This window comes from Myotis yumanensis, unplaced genomic scaffold (assembly GCF_028538775.1).
Source record: "Myotis yumanensis isolate MYYU_CA2020_CCGP unplaced genomic scaffold, mMyoYum1.0.hap1 SCAF_13, whole genome shotgun sequence".
In the NCBI taxonomy this organism is placed as follows: Eukaryota; Metazoa; Chordata; class Mammalia; order Chiroptera; family Vespertilionidae; genus Myotis; species Myotis yumanensis.
In genome coordinates, this window is record NW_027223764.1 from 12100087 (window position 1) to 12127756 (window position 27670).

Sequence of the window (27670 nt, forward strand, 5' to 3'; positions counted from 1 at the left end):
GTTGTAAATACATCTTATGTTTTAAATTCTCTTCAGTTCTTATAAACATATTTTGTATCCCCTTCCTTTTCTTTACCCTTAAATAGGTTTCCTCAAATTTATGGACCATATGAATGTTGAATTAAATGGTGCTCACCCCACCATTTCTCTTTCAAAATAACATGTTATTTTGCTAATAGCTATACCAATCAACCAATCAATATTCTTGGAAAACCCTAGAAGAAGCTAAATGGAATATAACAGTATTTTTTAACATGTTTTCATTAAACAAATACTTATTGTGTAGTCTATTATGCTTAAAGCATCAATTATATATGGAAGTTATGTATAAAGAGGCCTTCCTCAATGTGGAAGAATAATTCTACCTCACTGGATTATCAAATATGGAAAGGTAATTGGTGTCAACCTCCTTTTTCCTAGTATTTCACTATGCTTTCTTAGTGGTAAAAAGTTGCCAAATTTAGGCAGTTCTCAAAGTATGCTATGTAGATCTCTGCAAAGTCAAAACTAGGATGTTTACCTTTTTCTCAGTGCTGTTGCTTTCACTGATGGCACAGAAGCTATAAACTCCTATTTTTTAAAAATGCCAGTTTCAATTAAGAATATTTTAATGAAGCAGTAAAAATGATTATTTTTGCTGCTTGAGTATCTGTATTTTTAGTATTGTGTGACATAATGTGAAGTGCACATAAAGCACTTTTGCCTTAAACCATGGCTGTTTTAAGAAAATGAACAGGCACACTATTTCAGGTGTAAGCTATACTAGCCATTCTTTTTTATGTGTGTGTGATTTTGAGAGTACCTTTATTAAAGCTGAGGACAGTGAAACAAGGGCTGAATTAGCCACTCTTAATGGAACACCATTTTTATGGATTTTGACAGCCATTTCCTCCACCCTACTAAATCTCAGCCAAATGACCACAAGATAATAAAATCTAATGGACATTTTTCAACCTTATATATTTAATTTCTATGAAGAATGTAGTATTTCTAATTACCTCCCCTCCTTCTTCCATGAAACACTATCCTGGTTTTCCTTCTACAATTTTCTGACTAATCCTCTTCAGTTACCTTATAACCTTAAATTTTAGTGTTTCTTGAGTTCTTTCACTCAGAAGTAGACTCACTATTAGCTATTTATCAGCAAAGTAAAGGATCAATGCTAAAATAGTTTTGACTGCTTTCAGAAGTTAGATAAATATAAGCTTCTGTGCTTAAATAAAAGTTAAAGTAAAACACATGGCATTTTTTCCCACTGTATATATGAGAAGACACACCTAACATGCAAAAGATTATATAGTCTAACCAAAATGCAGTTCTTTCTCTACAGTAGCACAAGACAAAAAGATATTTTCAATATTTCTGCGCAGGTTTTCATTGAGTTTTGCTTCAAGCTCACCTAGTTCTTCTTCCGCTTTTCTAACATCTTTTTGTAATTCAAGTCTAGATTTCCTTGTGTCATAATAACCTCCAGTTAGAGCACCCCGATGACTAACTTGGTCACCTATAAATAAAACATAAGAAAGGTAGTAATTCTTTATAACAACTTTACTCAATGATATACTGACTTACAATCAAACAACTAAAGATTTTATCTATTTAATGAGAATTAAAAAGAATTTAAGTTACTCTGAAAAAAATTTGCTTTCCAGTATTAAAATATGCATTTTAAAAAATGTGCCTTTTAGGTGAGCCCAAACCTCTGCTAGAAAAGAAGTGCTAAAGACTAATGGAGATATGTGAACAGGACATAGAACTAGCTTGGAATTCCCACTGGCCATATTTGGGAAAATTTGATAAAAAATAAGTGACAATGTAGTAACACATGGAATAAGAAAAGAATCCATTAATCATAGTGATACTTTAAAAATAAGAATAAAAGGAGAGGGCTTTCTTTACAGAACAGTGACAGCTAATAAATATAGAAGCAATAAAAGAATAACCATTCTGAAACCCCTAGTATATTAAATGAGTCAGACAAAGGATGCTAAAAAAGTTGTGGGGGAACATGATAGTCAGTATTCTTAAAGGACAATCCCACATATCATTTATTAATTTAAAAAGGGAAAAGGTACTTTGCTAGTGGTCAAACTTAGCATCACCAACAGTGGGACACATTATGTGATACTATATGTACATATCACTATGCCAAGAATTTTTAACCCGAATCTAATGATAAGGAAGCAAGAAGACAAATCCAGAGAATGGACATTTTTTGAGAAAGTCAATTTCTGTGGGTAGGAAGAAACAGGAGAAACTGTCCTACATTAAAAGAAACTAAAGAGAAGACATTGCCTGCATCCTGGATAGAAAAATAATTTGAATATGGTAATCACTTCATAAGATATATAAATGTCAAATCACTATGTTGTATACCTGAAACTAATATAATATTGCATGTCAACTATACTTTAATTTAAAAAGAATTTTTTTATTTTGAGGCAATTGAGAAAATTTGAATGTAGACCCTTTTTAGATTTTATTTTATTTTATTTTTTTTATAAATTTTCATTGAATTTCCACAGAGAAGAAGGGAGAGGGACAGAGAGTTAGAAACATCGATGAAAGAGATCGATCAGCTGCCTCCTGCACGCCCCCCAGTAGGGATGTGCCCGCAACCAAGGTACATGCCCTTGACCGGAATCGAACCTGGGACCCTTCAGTCCACAGGCCAACGCTCTATCCACTGAGCCAAACCGGTTCGGCAAGATTTTATAAAGTTAATATTAAATTTCTTAGGTGTAGCAATGATATTATAGTTTTAAAGGAGAATCTCCTATTCTTAGGAGATACATACTTTAATTTTTAGAGATCAAGTGTCATTATTTTAAAACTTATTCTCAGATGGTTCAAAACAACATTTTTACATCTATAGAGACAAAGCTGGAGGGTGGTTTACCTTCTTTCAACAACACATAAGTATTATAAAGAGAAGGGAAAAAAAATGAAGGCAAGTGAACCTATGAATAAGAGGTTCTTAACCTGGATTCCACAGATAAAATTTAGGAGATCCTTGACTTGAGTGGGAAAAAATTTATAACTTTATTTTTATGTTAATCTCAAATGAAATTTAGTAATTCCTTCTATAATGAATGAGACAAGAACCACAGTACTATTATCAGTACCTGTGACTGTTATTAAGAAAAATAAGATATTTTCTATCAGATAACACTTGTCACAAATCTCAAAATATTGTTTACATGCAGCAGTGATTCAAAATTATGACTTAATAGAGGCCTGGTGCACAAATTCATGCACGGGTGGGGTCCCTAGGCCTGGCCAGCAATCAGCAGGGCCTGCCGGCTGGGGATAGGGGTGGGGGTAGGATGAGGGAGGGGGACAGGGCGTGGGAGGTTGGCCACCAGCCCTTGGACCCTCTGGGAGAGGGGCCACATCTGCTGCCACCCACCCCCAGTTCCCGTCCCAGCCCGGGGCCTGAAGGCCCCTGCAGGGTTGGGAGAGGAGGCAACAGTCACCAGGCCGGGCAGAAGGGATGAACGCCAGATGCCAATGCCACAGGCCAGGTGCAGGAGGTTTGCTGTGGGAATGCACTGACCACCAGGGGGCAGCTCCTGCGATGAGCGTCTGCCCCCTGGTGGTCAGTGCAAGTCACAGCGACTGGTCGTTCCATTGTAATGGTTGCTTAGGCTTTTACATATATATAGATTAGACCCACTGCAAAATCTTGTTTATGAATACTTAAGAATTACTATGTCATATTTTTTTAAATGTTGTGATAACCATGCCAATGTGCCAATATAATTTATGTTTTTTTATGATCAATGTTTAAAAACATTGAAAAAGGATCCTTAGGCTTCATTCATCAAAGAGCCAAAGGAATCTATGGTGCAAAAAAGGTTAAGAACCTCTATTATAGACCAAATGATAATACTTAACAGACATCAACTAAATATAAAGTGTGGATCCTGTTTGGATTCTGACTTAAATAAACAAACTATTTAAAAAATAAGAATTGGACATAAATTTTTAAATACTCTTAAAACTTAAATGGGAAATAAATCCCATTACAAACCTTCCAGGGTAATGCAGTCCATAGTGAAGGCACGGGCCAACTGGGTTGAAACTTCCATGCTACGACAAATCAGTGTTTTTCCAAACACATGTTTGAAGGCTTTGTCAAATCTGGGATTGTACCTCAATTTACTTATCATAGGAATAGCATCCTAAAAATGAATATTTTGTTAGAAAACAGAGAGATCACAACACAGTTAATTAAAACATGTTAGCAGAATTATTAATTACATCTTTATGAAACAGAAATAAACACAAATGCCTTTATATTTCAAAACTATAGGTTTTTATACTGAAGAAGTTAGAAAAATCATTCTGCTAAAATATCCTGGAAATAGTGCCCATTTAATCATCTAGGTTTTCAATAGTAGAGCAGTGATAAAGAGCTTAGTAAACAAGCTGCCTAACTTCTCTATATAACAGTTTTTTCATTTATACAATTGCAATAACAGTATCTTTCTCATAAAGTTACTAAAACTAGACAAATTAATATATGTGAAACAGGATAGCATCTGTCACATAAAAAGGCAAAATAAATGTAATAGTGTTTCCTCAAAATGTTTTAATTTTATATCTATTTTAGTCAGAAAAATATTGTTTTTGGATAAAATAAGAATAAAAGGAGAGGGCCTTCTTTACAGAACAGTGACAGCTGTTTTGTTTAGGTAATGTAAAGGGAAGCACACTATATGCATTCTTGTCTTGCTTCATTCACAGGTAACATTTGTGACTCAATTTCTCCTCCCCAAAATTCAAATATAATTTATAGATTTAAAAGAAAAAGCTGGGCCCTTTGAGTAGCTTATAAGATTCTCACTGTTCCTCTGAAATTGTTGATCTTTCTCATAAGGTTTCAGCTCTAACCTTAGAGGATAATAAAATAGTTGCTACTATCATGAACATTCTGAAAGCAAATACCTCAAAGAACTTTCCAAAAATATACCAGCTAGTAACAAAAGCAACATTACACTTTCAGGCCTATCATCTTGCTAGATGTTTTAAATTTAATTTATAAGCCATTTTAAACAGTGTATTTGAAAAACTTATTACTCATTTTAAATGACAGTTCCTCAGGGAATTCTCCAACTACCTAACCTTAATTTTGTCTCCCTAGAATACATTCTCAAAGTATCCTCCATTTCTGTATTTTAATACTTTGCACCGTTTCCAACGATTTGTTTCATGTTGTGACTGTGCTCTATGGGGAAAAAGGCGTATTTATTTCACAGACCATGTGGATTCTAATGTAAAGTGCCTGTGCACTAAGCATGGATTGAACATGAGGAAAAGTAATTTATTGAAAGAAAGAAAGACCTTAACAGGCCAACTCACATTGGTTTCAGGATAGGCAGTATCCCTTACATCTAACTTATTAAGAGGCAGAAAAGTAACCTCCCCAGGAAGATTCATTTTATTAAACTCCATCAAAATCTTCGTGCTGACTTCATCTGAATCAACAATATGATAAAATAACCTACATGTAAACAGAACAAAACACATTTTTATTGTTAGACATTTTTTAATCACTAGACTTTAAAGTGTTATAAACATTTAAACTATTCACTTCCTTTCTATGCAATCCAATTTATATGTGGGTGGAGAGAAGAACTACTAAGAAAAATCAAATTGTTACCACTTTAAGGAAAAGCCCCAAGAGGGGAAAGTTCTAGCTTCTATAAATAGAAACAAACACTTGGCACCTACACATTTAATTAGAAAATTAAGTAAGTGAGGATACAAGAAGATAATGGGGGGGGGAAAAGATAATGGGAGACATATTGTACTAAAACCACAAAAAGTTGTTTCTTACTATTTATTTCCTCTTTCCTTTAAAAACTCAAGATATCAAGCAAATAATCTCACCTGTTTCCAGCAGTGACTTCCACACATGTGTAGAAAGCAGGCTCACACTCAAAGTTATTCATCACTATGCCATGATAGCCATTTTGAACATGCTGATTTATTCCTTTTCGACGAAAGTGGTCTAGCACTTTGTTTATGCTGTCTATTCCATTTAAAATGGCCTGTTTAGAAGTGAAAAATATTAAAATAATTTACCAATGGCACTCTTGCTGGTAAAAAATAAACCCATATCTCCATATTAAAAAATATGCCAGAGATTCAAGTAAAAACACCCTCTCCAACAACACATGCCCCTTGGAAATATGGCAACTACATGCAATATCTTATATTATTAAAAGTACTATCATTAATAGCATGCTTAAACAATACCCATAATTTCATATTTATAAGACAAGTGATTTACACTCTACTCTTATTTATTGCCTGGAACCAATCACCTACAGCTTGAAAGCTAATTTTCGTGTGATAGCAACTGACTCAATGTAAACTGAGGTAATGAAAAGAATCCGCTCACCTTTCCTGTTGCTGCTCTAAGAAGTTGCTGTTTCTTTTCAAGATCTTCTCTTTTAGCAGCAAGTGCTTGCTGTTCTGCATTCTCCTCTCTCCACAAGTAACTAACCAATAAAAATTAGACTGTCTTTAATTTCAAAAGCATTAAGAAGGCGCACTAACAGTATACAAAATTTAGAGTAAAATAATGAAATCAAACATATTTGAATAATTTGTAATTTAAAGACCATTTAATAGTCAGCTAGTTAGCATTCCTTCAAAAAATTGACATATTTTAGTCTATACTAACTTTCTTTCACTTTGTAATTCATCTTTCTTATTTTTTACTTCATAGTATTTTCTGTCCAGTTCTTCTACTCGAGCTTTGACTTCATTAAGGTCTTGATCCAGTTTCTATGGAAATAAAAATAATTCAAATTTAAAATCCAATTTATTTCTCCCTTCCTCTCTAAAAAAATCAATAAAAACAAAAAACTACCATATGTATAATATTAAATTGTGCTGGTCTTTTTAAAATTAGTGCCTGTCTTATGTATTTTAAAAGTAACATGGAAACTGTTAAAAATAAAACTTAAATAGGTAAAACTATACATTTATCTCTTTGGAAAGATTTTTACAAAATAACTGTAGAAGTTCTTACATTATACTGCTCCAAATTTTTCTCTTTATTTGCCTCAGTGTCCTCCAAATCCTTATGTATAGCAGCAATCTGTCTTTTCTTATCATTAATAGCTTGATCTAAAGACTTGAGTTCCTTTTTAATCCACTTATCTCTTTCTTCTTTTGATGTAAACTGGCTTCCTCGACCCTGCTTTGCATAAAGATCCGTTCTTTCCTGGGTAGCTTGGGCCAATCTACACAAGACAAAAGAGAATGGATTGAAAAACAGAACAGGAAATAAACAAGTTTAATTGCAATCAATACATCAAGAGTACATAGAGAAAATAGCCATCTAAAAATTCCATTAAAAAAGGTATTAAGTATAAAAAGCAACTGTTACCTGATAGAGAGAGCTCCTTGGGCTAGTACTATAAAATAATAAATTTACTTCAAAATCACATTTTAAGTCAGGTAAAATAGTCCATACTTTAAGAATTTCAGATAGAAAATGTCTTCACTCTAGGTTTGCGATAGTCGGTAAATCTAGAATTCTAGTAACCCATTCTCAGGAATTTTCAAAAATGCTCCAACTATATTTAATTATATAAACAGTTAAACTCCTTACAACTAAAGATACTATAAAGGTTAAAAGGCAAGAGAAAACATTCAAACCACATAAAATAAATATTAATGCCTATATTACATAAAGCAATCTGATACAAAAGAAAATTTTTTTAAAGTGCAATTCACTAAAATGAAATATAAATGGCATATAAACATGATAATGCACTAAATCATAAAATCAGCAAACACTGCCAAGTCCAATCTACAAATACATACTAAAATGTCTAGCTGTTAAAACAGCATTGACTAAAAAAAAAAGTGGCAGAATAAAACGTGAAGTAACATGTCATGTGGTGAAAAAAACAAATACAAATTATTTAAAAAGATCCAACATCTAGCTATGTTATTTTAGACATGTTACTTAACCTACTCGAGATTCAAGTTTGTCTCATATGAAGTGGGGATAATGTGGTTCTCTTAGGGCCTTTGAGTAGAAAGAATGTAGACAATATATGCACAATAATGCTTGGCCCACAGTATTTGTTTAACATTGGCTATTACTCTGTAATGGGCATTTAACTTTTGCCTTGAATTCTGTGCCTTCTAAACCCATGACTATTTAGGTTCTATAGAAAACCTATGCAGAAAGTTAAAAGTGGTGGTGAAAAAAATCCCAAACCTAGCAATTCCTCGCTCTTCTTTTTCTTTTACACTGTTGAATTTGGGTTCTGTTTCTGCCAGTTCTTTCTGTTTTTCTTCTATTTTTTCAAGCAGCTTTTGCCTCTCCTTTAATAAGCGTTTCTGTAAATAAAGTAAGATAAGTAAAAATGCAATCTGCTTAAAAATCTTTAATTTATATGTCTAACATAAAATGTTTTCTCATGAGAAAAGTGATCCTGCAACACAAAACTAATTTTTAAATGTAAGAAACAAAGAGATAGGGGGTAGGGGCCGGGGGAATGTCAAGGGGGGGAAAAAAGGAGACATATGTAATACTCTTTGTAATACTTTAAGAAATAAAAATTATTAAAATAAAAAAAAATATATATATCACATCTGCCCTAACCAGTTTGGCTCAGTGGATCGAGCGTTGGCCTGTGGACTGGAGGGTCCCAGGTTCGATTCTGGTCAAGGGCATGTACTTTGGTTGTGGGCACATTCCCAGTATGGGGTGTGCAGGAGGCAGCTGATTGATGTTTCTCTCTCATCTATGTTTCTAACTATCCCTCTCCCTTCCTCTTTGTAAAAAAATCAATAAAATATATTTAAAAAAAAAAAAAAGAAACAAAGAGATAGTAATGAGTTGCTATGTGAGTGCAAATTATTTTAATGTGCCAAATCTTTTACAAAATTTCAAGCATGCACCCATCACAGAAAGGACTCTTAGTCCTCCTCATCTGAATATTTATGTCTTTCATTTTTAGCATTTTGACTTACCCTTTGTTCACTATTGCCTGCCAATTCATCTTGTAAATCCTTTGCTTTAAGCTCCAACTTAGTCCTCTGCTTAATTTGTTCTTGTCTTTCAGCACTGAGCTGCTCCTTTTCTTCTTTCATAGCTGAAATTTTTGTTTTCAGTTCTCTAACTTGGCGTTCAATGTCCTATTCAAAAGTTTCAAATAGAAATGAGTCAGGCAATTAAAAGTACAACAGCAGAATTACACCACATGGTGGGGGGGTGTCTCTCAGCTCCGCCTGCACCCCCTCGCAGTCCAGGAGCCCTGGGGGGGATGTCCAACTGACGGCTTTGGCCCAAGGGGAGCAGGCCTAAGCCATCAGTCAGACATCCTCAGCGCTACCACAGAGGTGGGAGAGGCTCCCGCCACTCCTGCTGTGCTCACCAGCCGTGAGCTGGGCTCAGCGGTGCTCCCCCTGTGGGAGTGCACTGACCACCAGGGGGCAGCTCCTTTGTTGAGCACCTGCACCCTGGTGGTCAGTGCGCATCATAGCGACTGGTGGTTCCACCATTCGGTCAATTTGCATATTAGCCTTTTATTAATACGATTAGTTTTGTCCGTTTTTTTCCCCTTTCATTTACCCTTCCAGTACTCTGTGTTTCCAATACTCAATCCCAGTGACACCCCACTTAAAGTTATCATTCCCAATTCTGGTACAAAGGTCCTACTGTGGTAAAAAAAAAAAAAAAGAAATAGCCTAGGTGTAGTTTGTAATCTTACCTCCATTTTATCTCTTGCATCCTGCTGGGCATCTCTTAATTGTCTGGATTTTTCTCCACTAGTTTCTCGCTTAGCAGAAAGCTAAAAACAACAACAAAACCAAGCTATTATTTCTAACTCATCTTGTATTTGTTTAATTTTTTAAAATACCTAGTTAAATTTTTAGATACCTGCTAAAATTATCATTTACATTAAAAAAATTTTATCAGAAAACTTAGTGGTTTTCTTTAAATAGAAAATTCCCTAAAACAAATTTTTGTACAAAATGTCAGCAATAGTAATTACAAAATACATTTTTAAAACCTAAGAAAAAAAATTCATAAAACTTTAAAAGGTGGCTCACTCTCATCTTGGTCTGAGACCCCACCTGATTATATTTCAGATATACAGCAAGGCCAACATGGGCCTACACATTTTTCTTAGAATAGACCGAAAGAACAAATTTGCTAACTAATAAATTAAGGGGTTTTCAAATTTAATTTTCTATTTAAAAATCATTGAAAAGTATAAATATAGCATGAGTTTAACACATTCATAGTAATAAAAATTAATCTGAATTTAAGTGGCAAAGGTAAATATTTTACCTCATCAAGTTTAGCACGAGTCTCATTAAGTTCCTGATTGTAAATGGTATATTCCAGGGCTCGTCTCATTTTATCCCACTTCTGATACTGAGCTAGTTCTTCCTTTTCTTCCTCTAAGGTATGTAATCTCTCTTCAATGTATTTTAACAACTCATTGATTTTCTCCCGCTTGCCCTCTTTAAAAAAAAAAGGGGGGGGGGGAGGGATGAAGGAGTTCAATACATTTTTATGTAATATCTCTTCTCAAATATACCATGAGTTAAACTTAATCTTAAGAACTACAGCATTATTTCTTTGCTATTATAGGATAACCAAATCTAAGATAATAAAATGGCAATTATGATGCTTTATTATGAAAAGCAACAGAGAACAAACTTCCACATGGTGACACTGATTCTCATATACATGTGGTAAGGATCTCAGTTTAAGCTTCCTTTAAAAGCTTAACATTAAAAAACACAAAACCCTACTAATATCATTGGTGTCACTGATTCCCAATTTTACAATTATAGCATTACCTATAACTGCTACATACTGTATGCCTATTATATTCCAATTGTGCTACTTTGTTCCTCTAGTCACCACTATAAAACATGAAAAAGGATTTTACAGATAGGGAAGCTTTGAACTAGAGAGATCAAGTCTAAAGTTACAGTGTCAGTTAATTATTAGTTAGATTTTGAATCCAGGACTGTCTGACTCTAAGCTATGACAGGACAGAGCACTTGAAGAGCAAAGTGGGTTTCCACAATAAATGCACTAATGATGAGTCTAAATTCGAAGTTTTACATTTACTTGCTCCTGAACCCTTTTTTTTTTTAAAGGAATACATCCAAATTTGTTATCTCACACAGAATGATGAGGACATTAGAGGCACAAAGTAGTTGATCTAAAAGGGCATTACTATTTCACAGTAACAATTCTTTATTCAAAGAAATCAATTGGAAATCTCAAACCTTAAATTGCTTAAAACTAATATTCTCTCCATTCAACATATAGGCAAAGTAACATACAATATACTCCTGAACTAGACAGAACTCCTTTCCATTACAATACAATGAAAAGTAATTCACAACAAATAGAAATAAGGTACAATCACATTTCTTTTACCTGTTTCTTTCATTAAAGAAATACTTTCTTCTTTTCGTTCATCATATACTCTAGTACCAGCTACTTCTCTTAATAGTTTTAGTCTCTGAGAATCTGGTGCTGTTGCCATTTGGTTGATCTAAAAATTTTGGAAAAATTATTATTACAGCACTACAGACTGCTCTTTAAGAACTCTACGTTGAATGGGTATTCACATAAGTTGAGTTCACTAATATAATCTGTACAGTACATAAGTATACCTATATACCTGTATTTCCTTTTACTTAAGTGAAATTTACCCCAAAAAAATCCAAGATATATATTCATAAGTCTAATTTATGATAAAACCCTCCAAATTACAAATGACAGAGGAATATCCCACCATCTCTTTTTCTTAGTCAATTTGATAAGGTATAAAAGATGAGACTCATTCTAAAGGAACAAAGTATTTTTAAGAGGGGAAACCATAACTCACTATGCATTTTTTTAAAGCTATAATGATACTATTAAAAGTATAACAAAAGTGGTATTCTTAAAATATAGATTAAAATAACTGTCTCACAGGGGTAGGGTGTATTAAATAAAATAAGTAAAAACATCTTTAGTATCTCACAAATATATGGCAAAGAAAATACATGACAAAGAGTGATAAAACCTAATTACCATGAAACTTTATATAACAAGCATGAGTTTCACATATTCTTTAAAATAAAATTAAGTGCTAAAGGTAAAAAATGCTATCACTGCATTAAAAATTCAAGTGACAGTTACTTTAACACTATTATATAAGAGAATCAGCTCTGAGATAAGAAAAAATGGTCTGTCAAAAGTATACACAACAAAAGTATATGCAACAAAAAAATCACCCTTCAAGTCCTTCTCTTTAGGTACCCCAATTAAGCTTGTTCATTCACTAAATTTACTCACTTAAAACATATTTAATGAATCATTACAACATACATGCCACTCTGCTGGGCACTGGGAGAGAAAACAGTGAACAAAACAGAAAAGGTCTTGCCCTCATGAAACTTACTCTAGTGGAAAAAGAGGAAATAAGCATACCATCACAGTATAACACAACTGCTATGAAGAAAAACAAAACAGAATAAAGAAATAAAGCATATAGAGTAGGAGTGAAGGCAATGCTTTTGTAGAGGAAGTAGTCACAGATGGGTCATATGAAATCACACATGAGCAGAAATTAAAATAATGTAAAGAGACCCATGTTGTATGTGTGAAGGGAAGACTCAGATAATTGCTATTTCAAACCAGCCTCCTTTTTAAAAAATTTCTTATAAACCATCTTTTAAAAAACCTGTTCTTCTGGTATCACATTTCCCAAAAGGGAAACACCATACCCTTCCTAATCACTTCTGAATGCTAACTTTCCAACACAAATCTAAAAAAGCCTTCAATATACGAGAAGTGGACATTTGTTAAGAACTTCCCCCTAGTCCAAGCAAACATTACAGAAAACTTCAGGACATTGCAGGTACGTCCTAAGAAAAATTAATTATCTTAGATATAGTTTAAAGTATATTAGGAAATCGTAGAACAATCAGCTCAAGTATATAGAAACTAAAAACTATAATGAATATAATCTCTATAAGGAAAATAATATGTATCATTATGGTGAATTCTAGTAATGTAAGCTTTTTAGCATTTTAATTTTGTGATATACTTTAGAAAGTAATATTTTCAAATGTGATTTTTACAGAATTTCCACAATATTCATAATTTATGATTTTAAAAGATTTCCAAAAACCTACATGTCTTCAGTGTAATGTATCTTAGAAAGTAATACAGGTCACTAAGGAAAGATGATCCATTTAACCTCTACTGAAATACTTCTCATCCCATTATGCAATGGATCTACTTTGTATTTTATAGCCACATAAAAGGTAATACTAACTTCAATACAAAATAAATCAATGTAAACAAGACATAAGGTATATTTTCGCTTCAACTTAACCACTACAATAAACCAAATCATCATTCATTGAATTTACTCAAAAACCAAGTTCTATTTAAAAAGGACATATAATTTTTTTACCTTTCCTTGTTTAACAATATAATAAGGATTACTTCGAGAAAAACCAGCACTTTCAAGGAGATTCATCACATCATTTTTCCTGTTGATAAAGATTGAAAATTTCAGATAAATGACCAAAAAATGAGTACACTAACTTTTAGGTTAAGGGGCATGAGGGAGTACAGAACAGTTATTAAACCATCTGTTGTATTAGCCTCAGAGAATCTTCAGACTCTTATGTTCATGCTCTAAATACTGATTTGTTGAACATAAATAAATATACCTCTTATATTAGACAAGTAAAAAAATACTTTCACTCTGTTGTAAAGAAATTACAAATGTGAAGAAAAATGCTTACGTGACCATTTTCTTGTCTAAGAAATATTGATCCTTTTTGGCACCAATAACTCTTCGAAGTGAAACTTCCTCTTTATCAATCTAAGAAGAAAAAAGTGAAAGCCCAGAGTTAAATAGTAAAAGTAAAAAATTTTAAAGGTCATTTTAGAGTCCCTAAACCTAACAATTATTTTGACATTTCAATCTCACTACAGGTATGCTATGAATACTCAATTCTTACGATAAAGACATTTTTTTACAACAGCTTGAACATTCCCACTTATTTACAAGAATGTTCATTATAATTTTAAAACAAAGTTAGCATGTAAACTGAATAGTAACTCCGGCATAAACTAAATTATAATAGCTTACATAAAGCTATAAATAAATGTTTTAAAGCATTAAAAAATCAGCTGCAACAATAAAATTCTCAACATTAATACAAAGAAAAAGCAGTTACTCACTGGCAACCGGTTGTCTGAATTGTCAAAAATAATCTCCACAAAAGCAGAAATAACACGAGGACCTGTACCCTCCTAAAATATGAGATAAATTTTAAATTTGTGGTATTTTCAAATACTTTAAACACATTTCAAGTTTAGTGCATGGTAACAAGCCTGATTCAATGGAGAAAAATTTCTACCAGACTAGTAAATATCTCTCTTGCCAAAATAGCAAAGATACTGGATTAGGATAGTAATATTTTTTAACCAAAGGCTTTTGATTCTGAATGAGAATACAAAAGATGTTAAAGTTAGGTCCTCATTAGAGCACAAGACCCCATAGACACTAAGTTCTACCTACATGATAATATCTAAAACACTTTTGAGGCTTTTCTTTTACAGACTCATCTTAATGCTGGAAATGAACCCTAACAAATCATAGAACTATTGAAACTCTGTTTTTTAAACATTTGAGATAGTCTATGTTTTAAATCTGCTAAGAAAACGCATTTAACATGTGTCACATTTAAACCAATTTATGGCCCAACCACTTACATAACCAAGTCCAGGTAATTTCCAGATTCTGGACACTGGTATCATGTAGTGATTCAACACAATGGAGAATATCTAAAAAGATGATTCTTTTAATGCCAATCTGAGAAACTTAAACAGAGATTTTTCTATAAGGAATTAGTCCTGATTACTGAGCCAAAAATTCAAATTTGGGGAGTAGGGTAGAGAGATATTTAAAACAAAAAACAAACAAAAAAACACTTCCTAGGTGGGACAGACATTATTGAGATATATGGAGGAATCTTGCTTTCTGGTCCTTAAATTAATTATAAGCCTTATTCAAACTAGAAATATAAATTATTTTATAATAGTCTTTTATAATTTTTATCCTAAAACTACTTTAGTTCATTATTCATAAAACTCTAATGAAAAATTTTAATAATTTTCTTTACACATACTTCTTTCATGTTGGAAAATGTTAACATTTATATGGCTAAAAACAGTAGCAACTTTATGCTGCTTATTTTGCAATGGTTGCTTCTATATGTTCCCATTTAACTTCTGGTTCTGAGTCTCAAAGTTCCTAATCCCCAATATCAAACTCTTCTTTCTCCTCGGCAAACCTTCTCCAGCTTTACCAGACAACATCCTTAATAAAGAATTTATATTTATATGGAAGACATATCCATCTATAGACAAATCCTACAATTTTCTTATCATTAGATAAAAATTAAAGCTTTATCCTACATTAACATAACAGATTAAATTTTACAGCAGAAGAGGCTATATCATATTCACAAAGGATCTGAAACTTGAACAAGTAATTTATCAGGATTGACAATGTATTTTAAAATATATATACTGTTGCCTTGGCTGGTGTGGCTCAGTTGGTTGGAGCGTCATCCCATGCACCAAAAGGTTGCAGGTTCGATCCCTGGACAGGGCATATTCATTTGAGAGGCAGCTAATCTATGTTTCTCTCTCTCTAAAATCAGTAGAAACATATCCTCAGGGGAGAATTAAAGTAAATAAATAAAAAAATATATATGTACAGCTGACCCTTAAATAATGTGGGTTTGAACTGTCGACCTATGCAGGTTTTTTAAACTGATCTGCACATGTTGTTCAAGGATCCACTGGTGATTGGAACTCTGTGATTGGAACTCTGCATATTTGGAGAGTTGGCTGTAGTTACATGCAGATTTTCTACTGAAGGCAGTAGATGTTACTACCCCTTGAGTTGTTCAAGGGTTAACTGTAATATCAATAATGTCTTAAAGCAGCCTCACTTACATGCAATAAAGCCAATCGCTGTTCCGGACGAAGATGACTAAACTCATCACTGAGAACAAATTGAATTGCTAGAAAAACAAAAACATAACAATTAGTACAGTCTAAAATGAATTTATGCCTTACTAATAATTTCCCCTATCTTCATAGAATATAGTGTAGCAGGTAATGAACAATGCAGATAAAGTAGATTACCTACTTCATATAAACAACAAAAAAATGCAGATAATTTGCCTGTATTTCAGACTAATAGCTAGAAGATGATGATATAAGAAAACTATTAAGTTTTCACTGAGCCTGGTTGGCATGGCTCAGTGGTTGAGCGTTGACCTATGAACCAGGGGGTCACAGTTCGATTCCTGGTCAGGGCACAAGCCCAGGGTTGTGGACTCAAACCCCTGTGTGGGGTGTGCAGGAGGCAGTCGACCAATGACTCTCTCTCATCACTGATGTTTCTATCTCTCTCTCCTTCTCCCTTCTCTGACATCAATAAAATATTTTTTTTTAAGTGTTCACTGAAACATTTAAGGCAATAAAGTAAAAAGAAAATACAAAGGTAACGGAAGAGACAAGCAGAACTAAGGTCTACTTCTTCTTAAAGTACTCACTGACTTGTTAGGTTAACATTATATTTGCTTTTAGCCACTAGATATAAATGTTACATATTATTTATTAACAAATTAGAATACATTCCTACAATATCCTTAATTGGATACTTTGTCAAAAGAAATAGATCTAAGTAAAAATATAGGGAAATGCCCTGGATGGTGTGGCTCAGTTAACTGGGTGTGGTCCAGTGCACCAAAAGGTTGCCTAGCTGGTGTGCTCAGTGGTTGAACGTGGTGAACCTATGAACCAGGAGGTCACGGTTCAATTCCCGGTCAGAGCACATGCCTGGGTTGTAGGCTCAATCCCTAGAAGGGGGCGTGTAGGAGGCAGCCCATCAATAACGCTCTCTCATCACTGACATTTCTATTTCTCTCTCTTCTCCCGTCCTCTCTGAAAGCAATAAAAAAATATTTTAAAAAAATAAGATAAAAATTTAAAAATATATATAGGGAAATGTTTCAGATTCCCATCTTCTACTCAACTGCTTTGACTAGGAGTCACTCCTACTTCCATGTAGAGCACTTAAATGGACCACCCTGATCTAGAAATGGAACTCTTTACCCAGTTGTTCTGTTCCCAGTCCACCCAAAAGACCTTTGACAGTGTGTGTGTATGCATGAATGGGGGTGAAGGTGAGGACTGGCTGTCTTTTATAATCACCTTGGGGGTCGAGGGGTGGAAGGAAAATGAATTTAAATTGCCCTCATTCCCGAGGAGATTATGAAATACTCATTTCCACTCCAAGCCACTCTCTTACCATCCCCAAATTACTACAGATAGAATATAGAGTAATACCTTTTAGCTTTACAAGCAGACAGGATAGAACTTTTGCTTTTCTAAACCGCACTTTTCCTCAAATACTACCCAACTAAGAGGTTCAAAAATTTTCCCACTCCTTATATAGTCTAATTCTATTAACATGATTTTTTCTGCCCAGAGGATTTGCTGACAGAGGCATTAGTATACTTAAATGCATTTTATCTTTAAAGATAATTTTCAAAGTTCTATTTACTATCTGCAAATTGATAATAATCTGTTGACTTAACAAAGTTTTTATACCCCTCCATCCTTTATAATAATAATTGGTTTAGAGCCCCGGCTGGTTCGCTCAGTGGTTACAGCGTCGAACCTCAGGTTCGATTTCTGGTCAAGGGCAGGTATCTCGGTTGCAAGTTTGTAATTCACACAACTCATGCAAGGCAGGCAGGGTGAACATCTCTCTTCCTAAAGTGAAAGGAGTAATTTGAGAGGCTAAGTGTTTTGCCCAGTCTCACAGAGCTCATTAATCACTAGGTATAGAGTAGAACTCAGGTCCTTACACTCTTAACTCTCTAAACTACAACCCTGTATGAAGAAGTATTTCCTGGATTTCATGCAGACATAATCTCAAAATGAACTATCTTAAGATACCTAGGTCTTAATATATTTAGAATGCAAAAAACAATACCTACCATAAAAAAAGTTACTTTTTCCAGATCCATTTCTGCCCACTATAAAATTTCAAAAAGTATATGTTATTTTATATAAGAAGCTATAAAATTAAAACTTTACTGTACTAGAAAATTTATAAATCCAAGTTTCTAGCATAACATCTTAATATATATTAAATACAACAGAACAGTGAACAAAAGAAATCAATAAACAAAACAGCTTTAATCACCAAATGAGTACAATTTTTATATAGACTTCAGATATCTTTTTCTTTAAAGAAAATAATTTCATCATTGATATTTTTGCTCTTTCCCAATAGTTTAGAATAAAAATAATTAAATACACTGCCTGGCTTTTATAATTTATAATCATTACAATGCACAGTAATTCTATTTTAATTGTATATAAAGTATTTTTTAATAATGTAAAGATTCACATATTACTACATTTTAAAAAATACTTGAATCATTTCAAATTCTCCAACTACTCACATGTTAAACAATTTATATCAGCCCTATATATTAATGTAGTTTTATACTCATAAAAGTATAGACGACTGTAAGGCATTGTTTTTTCTATCTGAATTCAGAAATAAGCAATCCTATACATAAAAGGGTATCAAATGTTTCAAGTTTAATGAATGCATTTGAGTGTTTTGTTTTGAAACATTTTCATTAAGATTCTTAATCTTGACCAAAATATGCTGAACAATTTAGCCTCAAAGTTATCACTTTACTACAAAGTAAATCCTAAAGGGATCATTTATGCCAGAAAGTAACGAAGTGTTTTTCAAAAGAGGCATATAATAGACACAGAGGCCAGCTTGAAGCGGCTTCCACCAGCTAAATCTAGGACAACATGAGTACCATAATAATTAGAAGAACTAGACATTAGTGCTGGGGGGAATAATCCATGAGTTCATACTGACAATAAAAAGATAAGCAACCAAGAAGGAATGACTCTTAGTTGATCATGGTAAATGTGAAAGGAATGCTGGAAATGGAAAAAAATCATTTGAAACCATCAGAATAAAGAATTATTAACGGACACAAAATGCAGAGGAAAATTTTTATAAAGATCACCATCTTTGCATGTTACAAAAGCATCTCCCCAGTCCCATAGTATTTATTAGTTGCAAGGGAAAAACATTAACTATACAGTACAAAAATTGGACACTACCTTGACTGAGTGATCAAAAGTAACATCAGTAAAAGGAAGATGACACAATATTTTAATAAAACAATGTTATAAAAGACAAAGAAACACTGTGGAAAGGATCCACCTTAAAGGAACCTAAAGAGACATGACAACTAAAAGCAATGCCTGATCCTAAATAGATCCTTTACTGGGGTGGTGGGGGTGGCGGGGGTGGTGGTGGTGGGGGGGGGGATGCCAAAAAGAGCATTTCTGGGTCAATCAATTAACTGGAAAATGAACAGCAAATGACTGCATTGATGTTAAGGTTACTGAGTGGATTAAGTATACTATAATTATGCAAGAGAATATCCCTTTTCTTAGGAAGTTTGCATTGAAGTCTGAGGTAAAGTTCCATGATATACGTAACTTACATCTAAAAACTCAGAACATCAAAAGTCACTTGTGCTGGCTCTGAGCACATGAGCATCACCACCAGAAGGCCCTGGAGACTGACCACTGCGGGGCCATCACCACTGGCCCTCCATCCTCCTGCAGAGCTGCTCTTTCATTCAATCCCCCCAACAGCCCATGAATCGGTCATTACCTCCACTTTACAAATGAGAAAACCCAAGCCCCTCGGGGAGTCAAGAGTCACCGAGAACACGCGCCAGAACTGGGATTCGAATCCCATTCAATTTTGCTCCAAAGTTGACGACCTTCCCACCAAGCTCTGTGGTCTATCCTCAGACGTTATGACAGGGAGGCAAGAAATCTGAGAACAATGTCGTTTGTGAATAAAGCATGGTCATCTTTGAAAGAGGCCATAGTGAGCATTTTAACTGCAAAATGACACTAAAGTTAGTGCCGTTCACTATAAACTTAAAGCTATGCAAACATACACACGGGAGTACACCCAAATAATGTATGACTGCCTTATTCAAACTCTTTAAATGTGTAAAATAAGCAATTCATCGGTGCAGACAGAAGACAAATAAGTTATTTCATACAGAAAAAAATACATACAATTATGTATACGCAGAGAGAATTTCGTCTCCGTAATTTAAACAGGCAGAATTTAAACACGAACACTTACCAATCACATTATGTTTTGAACTGAAGGGATCTACAATTGTCTGATCTCTGTAACTTCGAAAACCCTGGATGATAACCTAGTAAATAAATAAAAGGGATTATTTTTTTTTTTTCAGAACACACACACAAAGAAATGCAAACTTCTAAAACGTTTTCTTTTGCAAGAGAATTATGCAAGAGAATATATCCCCCATATATTCTCTTGCAAAAGAAAACGTTTTAGAAGTTTGCATTTCTTGCCCTCTCTGGTGTCTCCTCTAAGACAGGAACCTGTCGGTTTCTCCTCAGAAGAGTTCATTGTGGAAAGCGGCGATGATAAAAACCGTCGGAGGACACGCCGTCCGTTCCTCAGCGCCCATTGCCGTGCGTTCAGTTTTCATTCGGAACCGCCTCGGGGCGTCCGGACACCACGCACCCCGTAAACGGGCGCCGGAGCCCCAACCTGAAGGGCTCACTCAGGTAAATGTGCGTCAAGCAGGCAGGCTGGCCCCCGCTCTCCTGAGTCCGCGGGGAACACGGGACAGCCCCCCAAAGGGGGACGTCGCGGGCAGGGGGTGCTGAGAGCCCAGCGCCGCCAACAGGGACGCTCGCCCATGGCCCGCGGACGGGCTCTGCTCCGCGCGGGCTCCGGCGCGGGAAGGCGTTTTGACAGGAGTCAACAATGAGGCGGCGCCACACCTCCCGCCAGAACGAGGTCCCTCCGACTCCTCCTGTCAGACCCGGAGGAGCAAGGCCCCCCGGTAAGCTGACACCCCACCCTGCCTGTGCCCCAGGGGCGTCCCCGGGCCGGGAGACACATGTCCACACACGCCAGCGAATGACCCGCGCGGGGTTCTCCCCGGCCGTCTCCGCTCACGCTCCCGCACCCCCCGACCCCCGGGAAGGCCCGATCTCTCCACAAGGCCCGCCCCGCCGGCCCCTCCACACCTCCCCCAAGTCCTTTCTCCTTCCAACAAGCGCCCCGCACAGAGGCCCGGGCTGCACAGGGACGCCCCGATTCTCAGCGGCCCCCGCGCTCCGGGGGCGGGGCCTCTCTCCGCCCCCCAGGCCCCGTCCAACCCAGGTCCCCCTCAGAGGGAGAGGTGAGGCCGCAGGTCGTGCCGCGACATCCCCGCCTCCAGGAGCGGTCCTCACGGGGCCGTGAGGGGTGTGAGGGACGCACAGGCCTTACCTGCTTTATGTACATGGTTCCGGGACCCCAACCGGGGAGAAGGGCCGCCCGTGAAGAAACAGAGCGCGGCCGCGGGGTCAGGTGAGGCACCTATGGGACCCCTCCCCCTAAGCGCCTGTCCGTCCCGCCAGCCAAACAAAATGGCGTCGCCCCGGGAGGCGGAGTCCGCGCCTCGGACGGAACCACCCTCGTTTTCCCAACAAAGCGTAGGGGGAGTCCGGGCCAGGTCTGCTTTATCTGTCTTACAAAAGGAGGCTTCTCCGGCGTCCTTAGGTAGATTTGATTATTAAATTTCTATCTGTAGCTGAAACTTTGCTGAGGGTTAGTCGCAAGCTTTATTCAGTAAAGACTTGAACGTGAGGTTGGCTCGTATTCCCTCCGAGCGTGGAGCCAATGGTTGCGTCCAGAAGGGGGAACCTTGGGCGCCAAAGCCGAGTATGGGAGTCGGAGAGCCAATAGCTGTGCGGGCCGGTGGTCACGTGGTCTCGGTCTGTTTAAAAATGCGGACCGGAGCGGGCTGCGTCGTCCCTGGATCCACAGAATGCGGCTGGTCTCTGGTACAGCCTTCGGAATCCTTGCTTCTTTCTCTCTCTCTCTCTCTCTCTCTCTCTCTCTCTCTCTCTCAGCGAACTGAAACTCTTTCACATTTAGGATAGAAATGTAATGTGATACAACCACTTTACTTTCTTGTAAAACTAAATATACATCTATCCTATGAGCTGAGCCTAAGATGAACATATACAGTACTAGTGAGGTCCCTCTGCCTGGGCTGCGCAATCAGGCTGAAACCAGCTCTCTGACATGCCCCAAGGGGTTCCCAATTGCAAGAGGGTGCAAATCAGACCGAGTGACCTCACCAGTGCACAATTGGGGCTGGGGAGGGACGTGGGAGTTTAGCCAGCTGGAGAGAGACTGCAGGAGGGCTCCATGGTGTGTCTGGCCCATCTTGCTCAGTCCCGATTGGCCACCCTCTTCCAGTCCAGGAGCCCTGTGGGGATTGGGCCTAAGCTGGAAGTCAGACATCTCTCTCACAGTCTGCAGCTCTCGCAGTCCAAGACCTCTCTCTCCTTTCCACCTGCCTGTAGCAGAGGCGGGAGAGGCTCCTGCCACTGCTGCTGAGCTCACCAGCCGTGAGCCTGGCTTCTGCCCGAGCAGCGCTCCACCTGTGGGAACGCACTGACCACCAGGGAGCAGCTCCTGCATTGAGTATCTGCCCCCTGGTGGTCAGTTCGCATCATAGTGACCTGATTTCTGCTGTTTGGTCGATTTGCATATTAGGGTTTTATTATATAGGATGTCCTCAATGATTTTTATTTACAATGGTCCCAAACTGGAAACAACCCAAATATCTATCAACTGATGACTCAATCAATAAATTGAGGTATATCTTTTTATTGACAATAAAAAGAAATGAACTGATAGATGCAATGACATAGATGAATCTCAAAAATATACTGAGTGAAATACAACTAGCTTTGAACAGTGTAAAACTATGAGAGATCACGCTGCCAAGGACTATGGTTTGAGTTTAAGTTTGGTGTAGCAGCGTGCCCTAATGGGGCAGCTGCACCAACAGAAAACCATTCCGAAGTTATTTCCCAACTAAATATGTTGCATGAGAATGTAAATCAACACACTGCTTCCTTTTTAAGAAAACTCTGCAATGAAAAAAATTTAGCTGAACGAAACAGTGTCTAGTTACATAGTAAAAAATGGTGAATTATGCAAGAGGTAATGTATCAAATTTGAGAAGATTCTCTTTATTATGTGATAGCATGAAAGCTGATGGTAACTGTTGTTGCACGCTGAGATAAGATGCTTAATGAAGGACACAGTTCTATTAGGAATTTTGAATCTGAAAGGAATTTTTAGTGTTCCTAGAAAGTAAAAACAAAGACAAAAAAAGCACCCACACCTTTTCAAGATCCCAACCTTTTAAGGATGTGGTTTAGACAAAGGACTTGTTTATTTGTGTGATATTTTTGGCATTTAAAAAAATTTTTGTAAACTCCCCTGTGAAGCCATCCGGTCCAGGATTTTGTTGGCTGGGTTTTTTTTTTTTTTAATATGTTTTTATAGATTTTTGTAGAGAAAGAGGAAGGGAGAGGGACAGATAGAGAGATAGATAGAAACATCTATCTGTGGCCTCCTGCACACCCCGTACTGGGGATCAAGCCTGCCACCTGGGCATGTGCCCTAACCGGGAATCAAACCAGTGACAGACCTCTTAGTTCATGGGTCGACGCTCAACCACTGAGCCACACTGGCCAGGCATTTTTTTTTTGGCATTTTTTATGTTCTTTCTACTTTTAAGCAAGGAAAGAATGCAACATGATTTTCAATGCAGGTAAGATTGCAGAGCAAAAATGGAGTTAGAAGCTTAGAAGACCAGAGTTTTCATAGATTGTGATAATGTTTCATAATTTAACAATTACCAATAAAGTACTTGACTATCTTGATATTGCACATCTGTGAAACGTTATGGCCAAATGCCTTACAGATTTGACCGAACTGTTTACATTTATTTCCATCAAAAGAGGATCTATGCATGGGAAATTCACAGATCCAGAAATCATTGTTTTAATTGAAAGATAATTTGATTTATATACCCTAGTAGGATAAGTTGGTGGAACAGGCAATATTGATAGAGAACTGAAGATGAATTTTGAAAATTAGAATCATTTGCTTCATTTTGGATTCAAGTAAAGCATGAAAATCCTGAGCTTCCTGAAATTGCTTTAAAATTTCTTCTTCCGCCCTAGCCATTTTGGCTCAGTGGATAGAGTGTGACCTGTGGACTGAAGGATTCAGTCAAGGGCACATGCTCAGGTTGCAGGCTCAATCCCCAGTAGGGGGCGTGCAGGAGGCAGCTAATCAATTGTTCTCTCTCATCACTGATGTTTCTCTCCCTCTCCCTACCTCTCTGAAATCAATAAAAATATATTTTAAAAGAAAATAAAACCATTTCTATTAAAACAATAAATAGAAATAAAATTTCTTCTTTTATTCCATCAACAAGCCTCTATAAGTTCTTATTAAAACAAGACATAGAAACAGTTTCTACAGGCATTAAAGATGAAATTACATTGTACCTTCTGAGTAGTATTCTATTTCATTCTGTCTGGATTAGATAGGCTAACAAGCCATAAATGTGCATTTGTCTATTAAAAAAACCTTCATGTTAATAAATATGGTATTCATTCAAAGTGAAGAAACACTACCTTTACTTAGAATTTGTTGTTTAGTTATGATTGCAGAACAACAAAAGTTATTAGCATAGAAGCAATTCTCTGTATTAACCACCTATAGTATGCACATTCAATGAACAACACATACAGATTTTGCAATTATGTTATTTTTTCCCTGTTATGTTTGTTCTGATTGTATTTATTGGAATGTAATTTTGCCTCTTGAATTTGATAATAAAAATTAGATTTCTGTTTTGTATGTCTTTGTTTTAAAATGTAATATATCTATGGATTCATTTTTATTATATTTTACAAATGGATTGGTTTGCAACAGATTAAAAAATGTTTTAAACTGGTCATTCACCACTGTTCTATATGTCAACTTCATCTATAAGGTGAAGATAAATTGACAACTTTGGATCGATCACAATTTTGCATGGTGTGAAGTCCAGGGAGTTAGGAAAAAAAGGGCCACTTTATTCCAGCATAAATGATGAACATTGTTCCGAGTTTCACTTCTTCATCTTTCCATGAGAGGGCAGTCGAGAAGTACTTATAATTGTCAGGTGCATCATAAAACTAAACTTGCCCTTAAACCAAGAAATCGTAGCACGTAGGAAAAAATAAAACAGAGCAAAATCAATTAACCAGTGGACATTTACTGAGCACCAATACTGTCCTGACCACACTGAGACTCACTAAAGAGTTTGAAACCCACTGTCTATATATTTGTAGCTAAAATCCAAGATAGTCCATGAAAATGGGACAATACAAGCCAGAGTCAATTTTGCAAGATGAAAAGAGTTCTGGAGATTGGTTGCATGACAGGGTGAATATACATAACATTACTGAACTGTACATTTTAAAATGATTAAGATGGTGAATTTTGTATTATGAGAAAGAGAGAGAGAGAAAGAGAGAGAGAGAGAATGAGATGGGGAGGGAAAGAAGAAATTCTTCAGGCCAAAACTCCCAGGTGGGCTGTGCAGGAACGGTATACATTGACAGCTCCAGATCACTGATGTAGAAAGAAGTGGAGATGGATAGCACATCACAAGGGTTGTTGAGCTTTTACTTTGGGGCACATGACACACACACGTATGCACACACATGTACTTTTTTCTGCGGGCTACTACAAATCTGAGCCCATCACTCTACCCCCATTTTCTGGCTGATTACGTTAGGGAGTCCCTTTTCATAATTAGTTCCTCCATTCAACATTTACTGAGCACCTGCTTTGTTCCAGGCATCTTGGAAGGCTATACGTAGGGCGCAGCTGTGAATGAGACAGACAGCTTCTGCTCTCAGAGTGTTTAGAGAATATAATTCTTTCTGTTTGAGGCCCTGAAGATCCTGGAAACTTTTTAATTCAGGTCAGCATTGTCTTCGAACATTGACAAGTGGGCCACTTGGACCTACCATCTCTCATGTGTTGTCTTGGAAAGTGGGGAAGACAAGGAAGCAAGAGGGAGAATCACTACAGAGCCATAGAGCCAGCCAGGGTTGCCTTGACAACAAGATCATAGAAAACAGCCAAGCCCTGGAGGTGCCAGGGCTGGACTCTGAGCCTCGGCCAATGGTCCACGGAAGGATGTCACCTTTTGACTCCAACAGAACTTCACTGAAGTGAGTCTTTGAAATCCCAAGGAAGAGGGGCCCACGCACTGAGGAACTCATCCCACGTCTACTCCAGCCTTGTTCTAATCCTGTAGGAACACAGGATGTTCTCACTCCAAAGGCTGTCCAAGACCGCTGTAGGGTCTGGGTAAGAGTTTGGCTTAAGAATCAAACAAGCCTCAGTTAAAACTCAGTCTGGGCCTCATGGTAACTATATATAACTTTGGACAAAATCTGTATGCCTGAGCCCCAGTTTCCCCATTTCTAAAGTGGAAATAATAATAGGAGCACCTCAGAGAGTGTTGTGAGGATGAAATTACATAATGTATGTGAAGTTAGCTCAGTGCCTGGCATGCAATAAGCACACAGTTAATGCTGGATTTTAAAAACTAAGCAGAATTGGAGCTCAGAGATCACCTAACTCCTTCATTCTACGATGACAAAACTGAGGCCCAGCAGCCTAGCAATAGTGGAAAGATCATGAATTTTGGAGTTAGACAGACCTAGTTGTGTATCCTGGATCTACCAGTAATCTCTCTTAACCTTAGTTTCCTCATTTGTGAAATAGGACATTAAGGTTGTTCTGAGGACCTGGCACCAAGGCCCTGGCATGTAGTAGTTGCTCAGTAAAATGTATCTGTGTGTTTTTTTTTCCTTCTCTTTGGTTGTCTAGAGTCATACATGGTCCCAACTTTATTTACTATTTTTTAATTTTATTTATTGATTTTAGAGAGAGAGGAAGGGAGATAGAGAGAGAAACATCAATTGTTGTTCCACTTATTCATACATTCATTTATTGATTCTTGTATGTGCCCTGACAGGGATCGAACCTGAAACCTTGGCACACCGGGACGGTGCTCTAACCAACTGAGATACCCAGCTAGGGCGGTTCCAATAGCAAACACCCGGGCCTCAGGGATTTCATGCTGACCTTCATGATATAAATGTGAAAGTCAAGCAGATTTCAGCTCAAATCCAGTTCTTGACCTTGGGCAAGTCACTAATCCTTTTTCTGCTGCAGTTTACTTGTCTGTAAAATGAGAGTAATAGTACCTGTCTTACAGTGCTCACACTGGTTTGAAGTGTCTCATAAATGTTTATTATTATGTCCTGCAACCATGGCTCTGATTCATTCATCCATTCATTCATTTTTTCATGTATTTGTGTGTCAGGCTGATATCAAAGCCAAGATTCATAGAATTAGGCAAGGCTCCTGCGCTAGAATTGCTCACAGTCTAGAGGAGATTTAAGCAATGGCTGTATGACTGGGTAAAGGGTTTTGAAGAGAGGCTGGGCTACCAGTGGTTAAGAGTGTGCAGCCTTTACAGTCAGACAGCCGAGGTTTGACCTCAGCCCTGCTGCTCTGTGACCTTGTGTAAGTAACTCAACCTC

At 36.8% G+C, this 27670-nt stretch overlaps 1 protein-coding gene across 1 annotated transcript in view; it reads right to left on the minus strand.

Annotated features, from left to right (window-relative positions):
• SMC3 (structural maintenance of chromosomes 3) overlaps window positions 1–21615 on the minus strand; it is a 31228-nt gene extending 9613 nt beyond the window's left edge. The window contains exons 1-19 of the mRNA XM_070432307.1: window positions 21474–21615; window positions 20304–20379; window positions 18094–18132; window positions 16037–16104; window positions 14252–14323; window positions 13810–13889; window positions 13473–13551; window positions 11441–11558; window positions 10331–10506; window positions 9747–9827; window positions 9007–9171; window positions 8249–8370; window positions 7046–7259; window positions 6695–6798; window positions 6410–6509; window positions 5896–6056; window positions 5365–5506; window positions 4034–4184; window positions 1352–1504 (exon numbers count right to left, since the gene is read on the minus strand). Coding sequence (XP_070288408.1) covers window positions 1352–1504; window positions 4034–4184; window positions 5365–5506; window positions 5896–6056; window positions 6410–6509; window positions 6695–6798; window positions 7046–7259; window positions 8249–8370; window positions 9007–9171; window positions 9747–9827; window positions 10331–10506; window positions 11441–11558; window positions 13473–13551; window positions 13810–13889; window positions 14252–14323; window positions 16037–16104; window positions 18094–18132; window positions 20304–20379; window positions 21474–21488 — 2116 coding nt within the window. The 5' untranslated portion in view covers window positions 21489–21615. The remainder of the gene's footprint in view (window positions 1–1351; window positions 1505–4033; window positions 4185–5364; window positions 5507–5895; window positions 6057–6409; window positions 6510–6694; window positions 6799–7045; window positions 7260–8248; window positions 8371–9006; window positions 9172–9746; window positions 9828–10330; window positions 10507–11440; window positions 11559–13472; window positions 13552–13809; window positions 13890–14251; window positions 14324–16036; window positions 16105–18093; window positions 18133–20303; window positions 20380–21473) is intronic.
• Between the last annotated feature and the right edge of the window lie 6055 nt (window positions 21616–27670).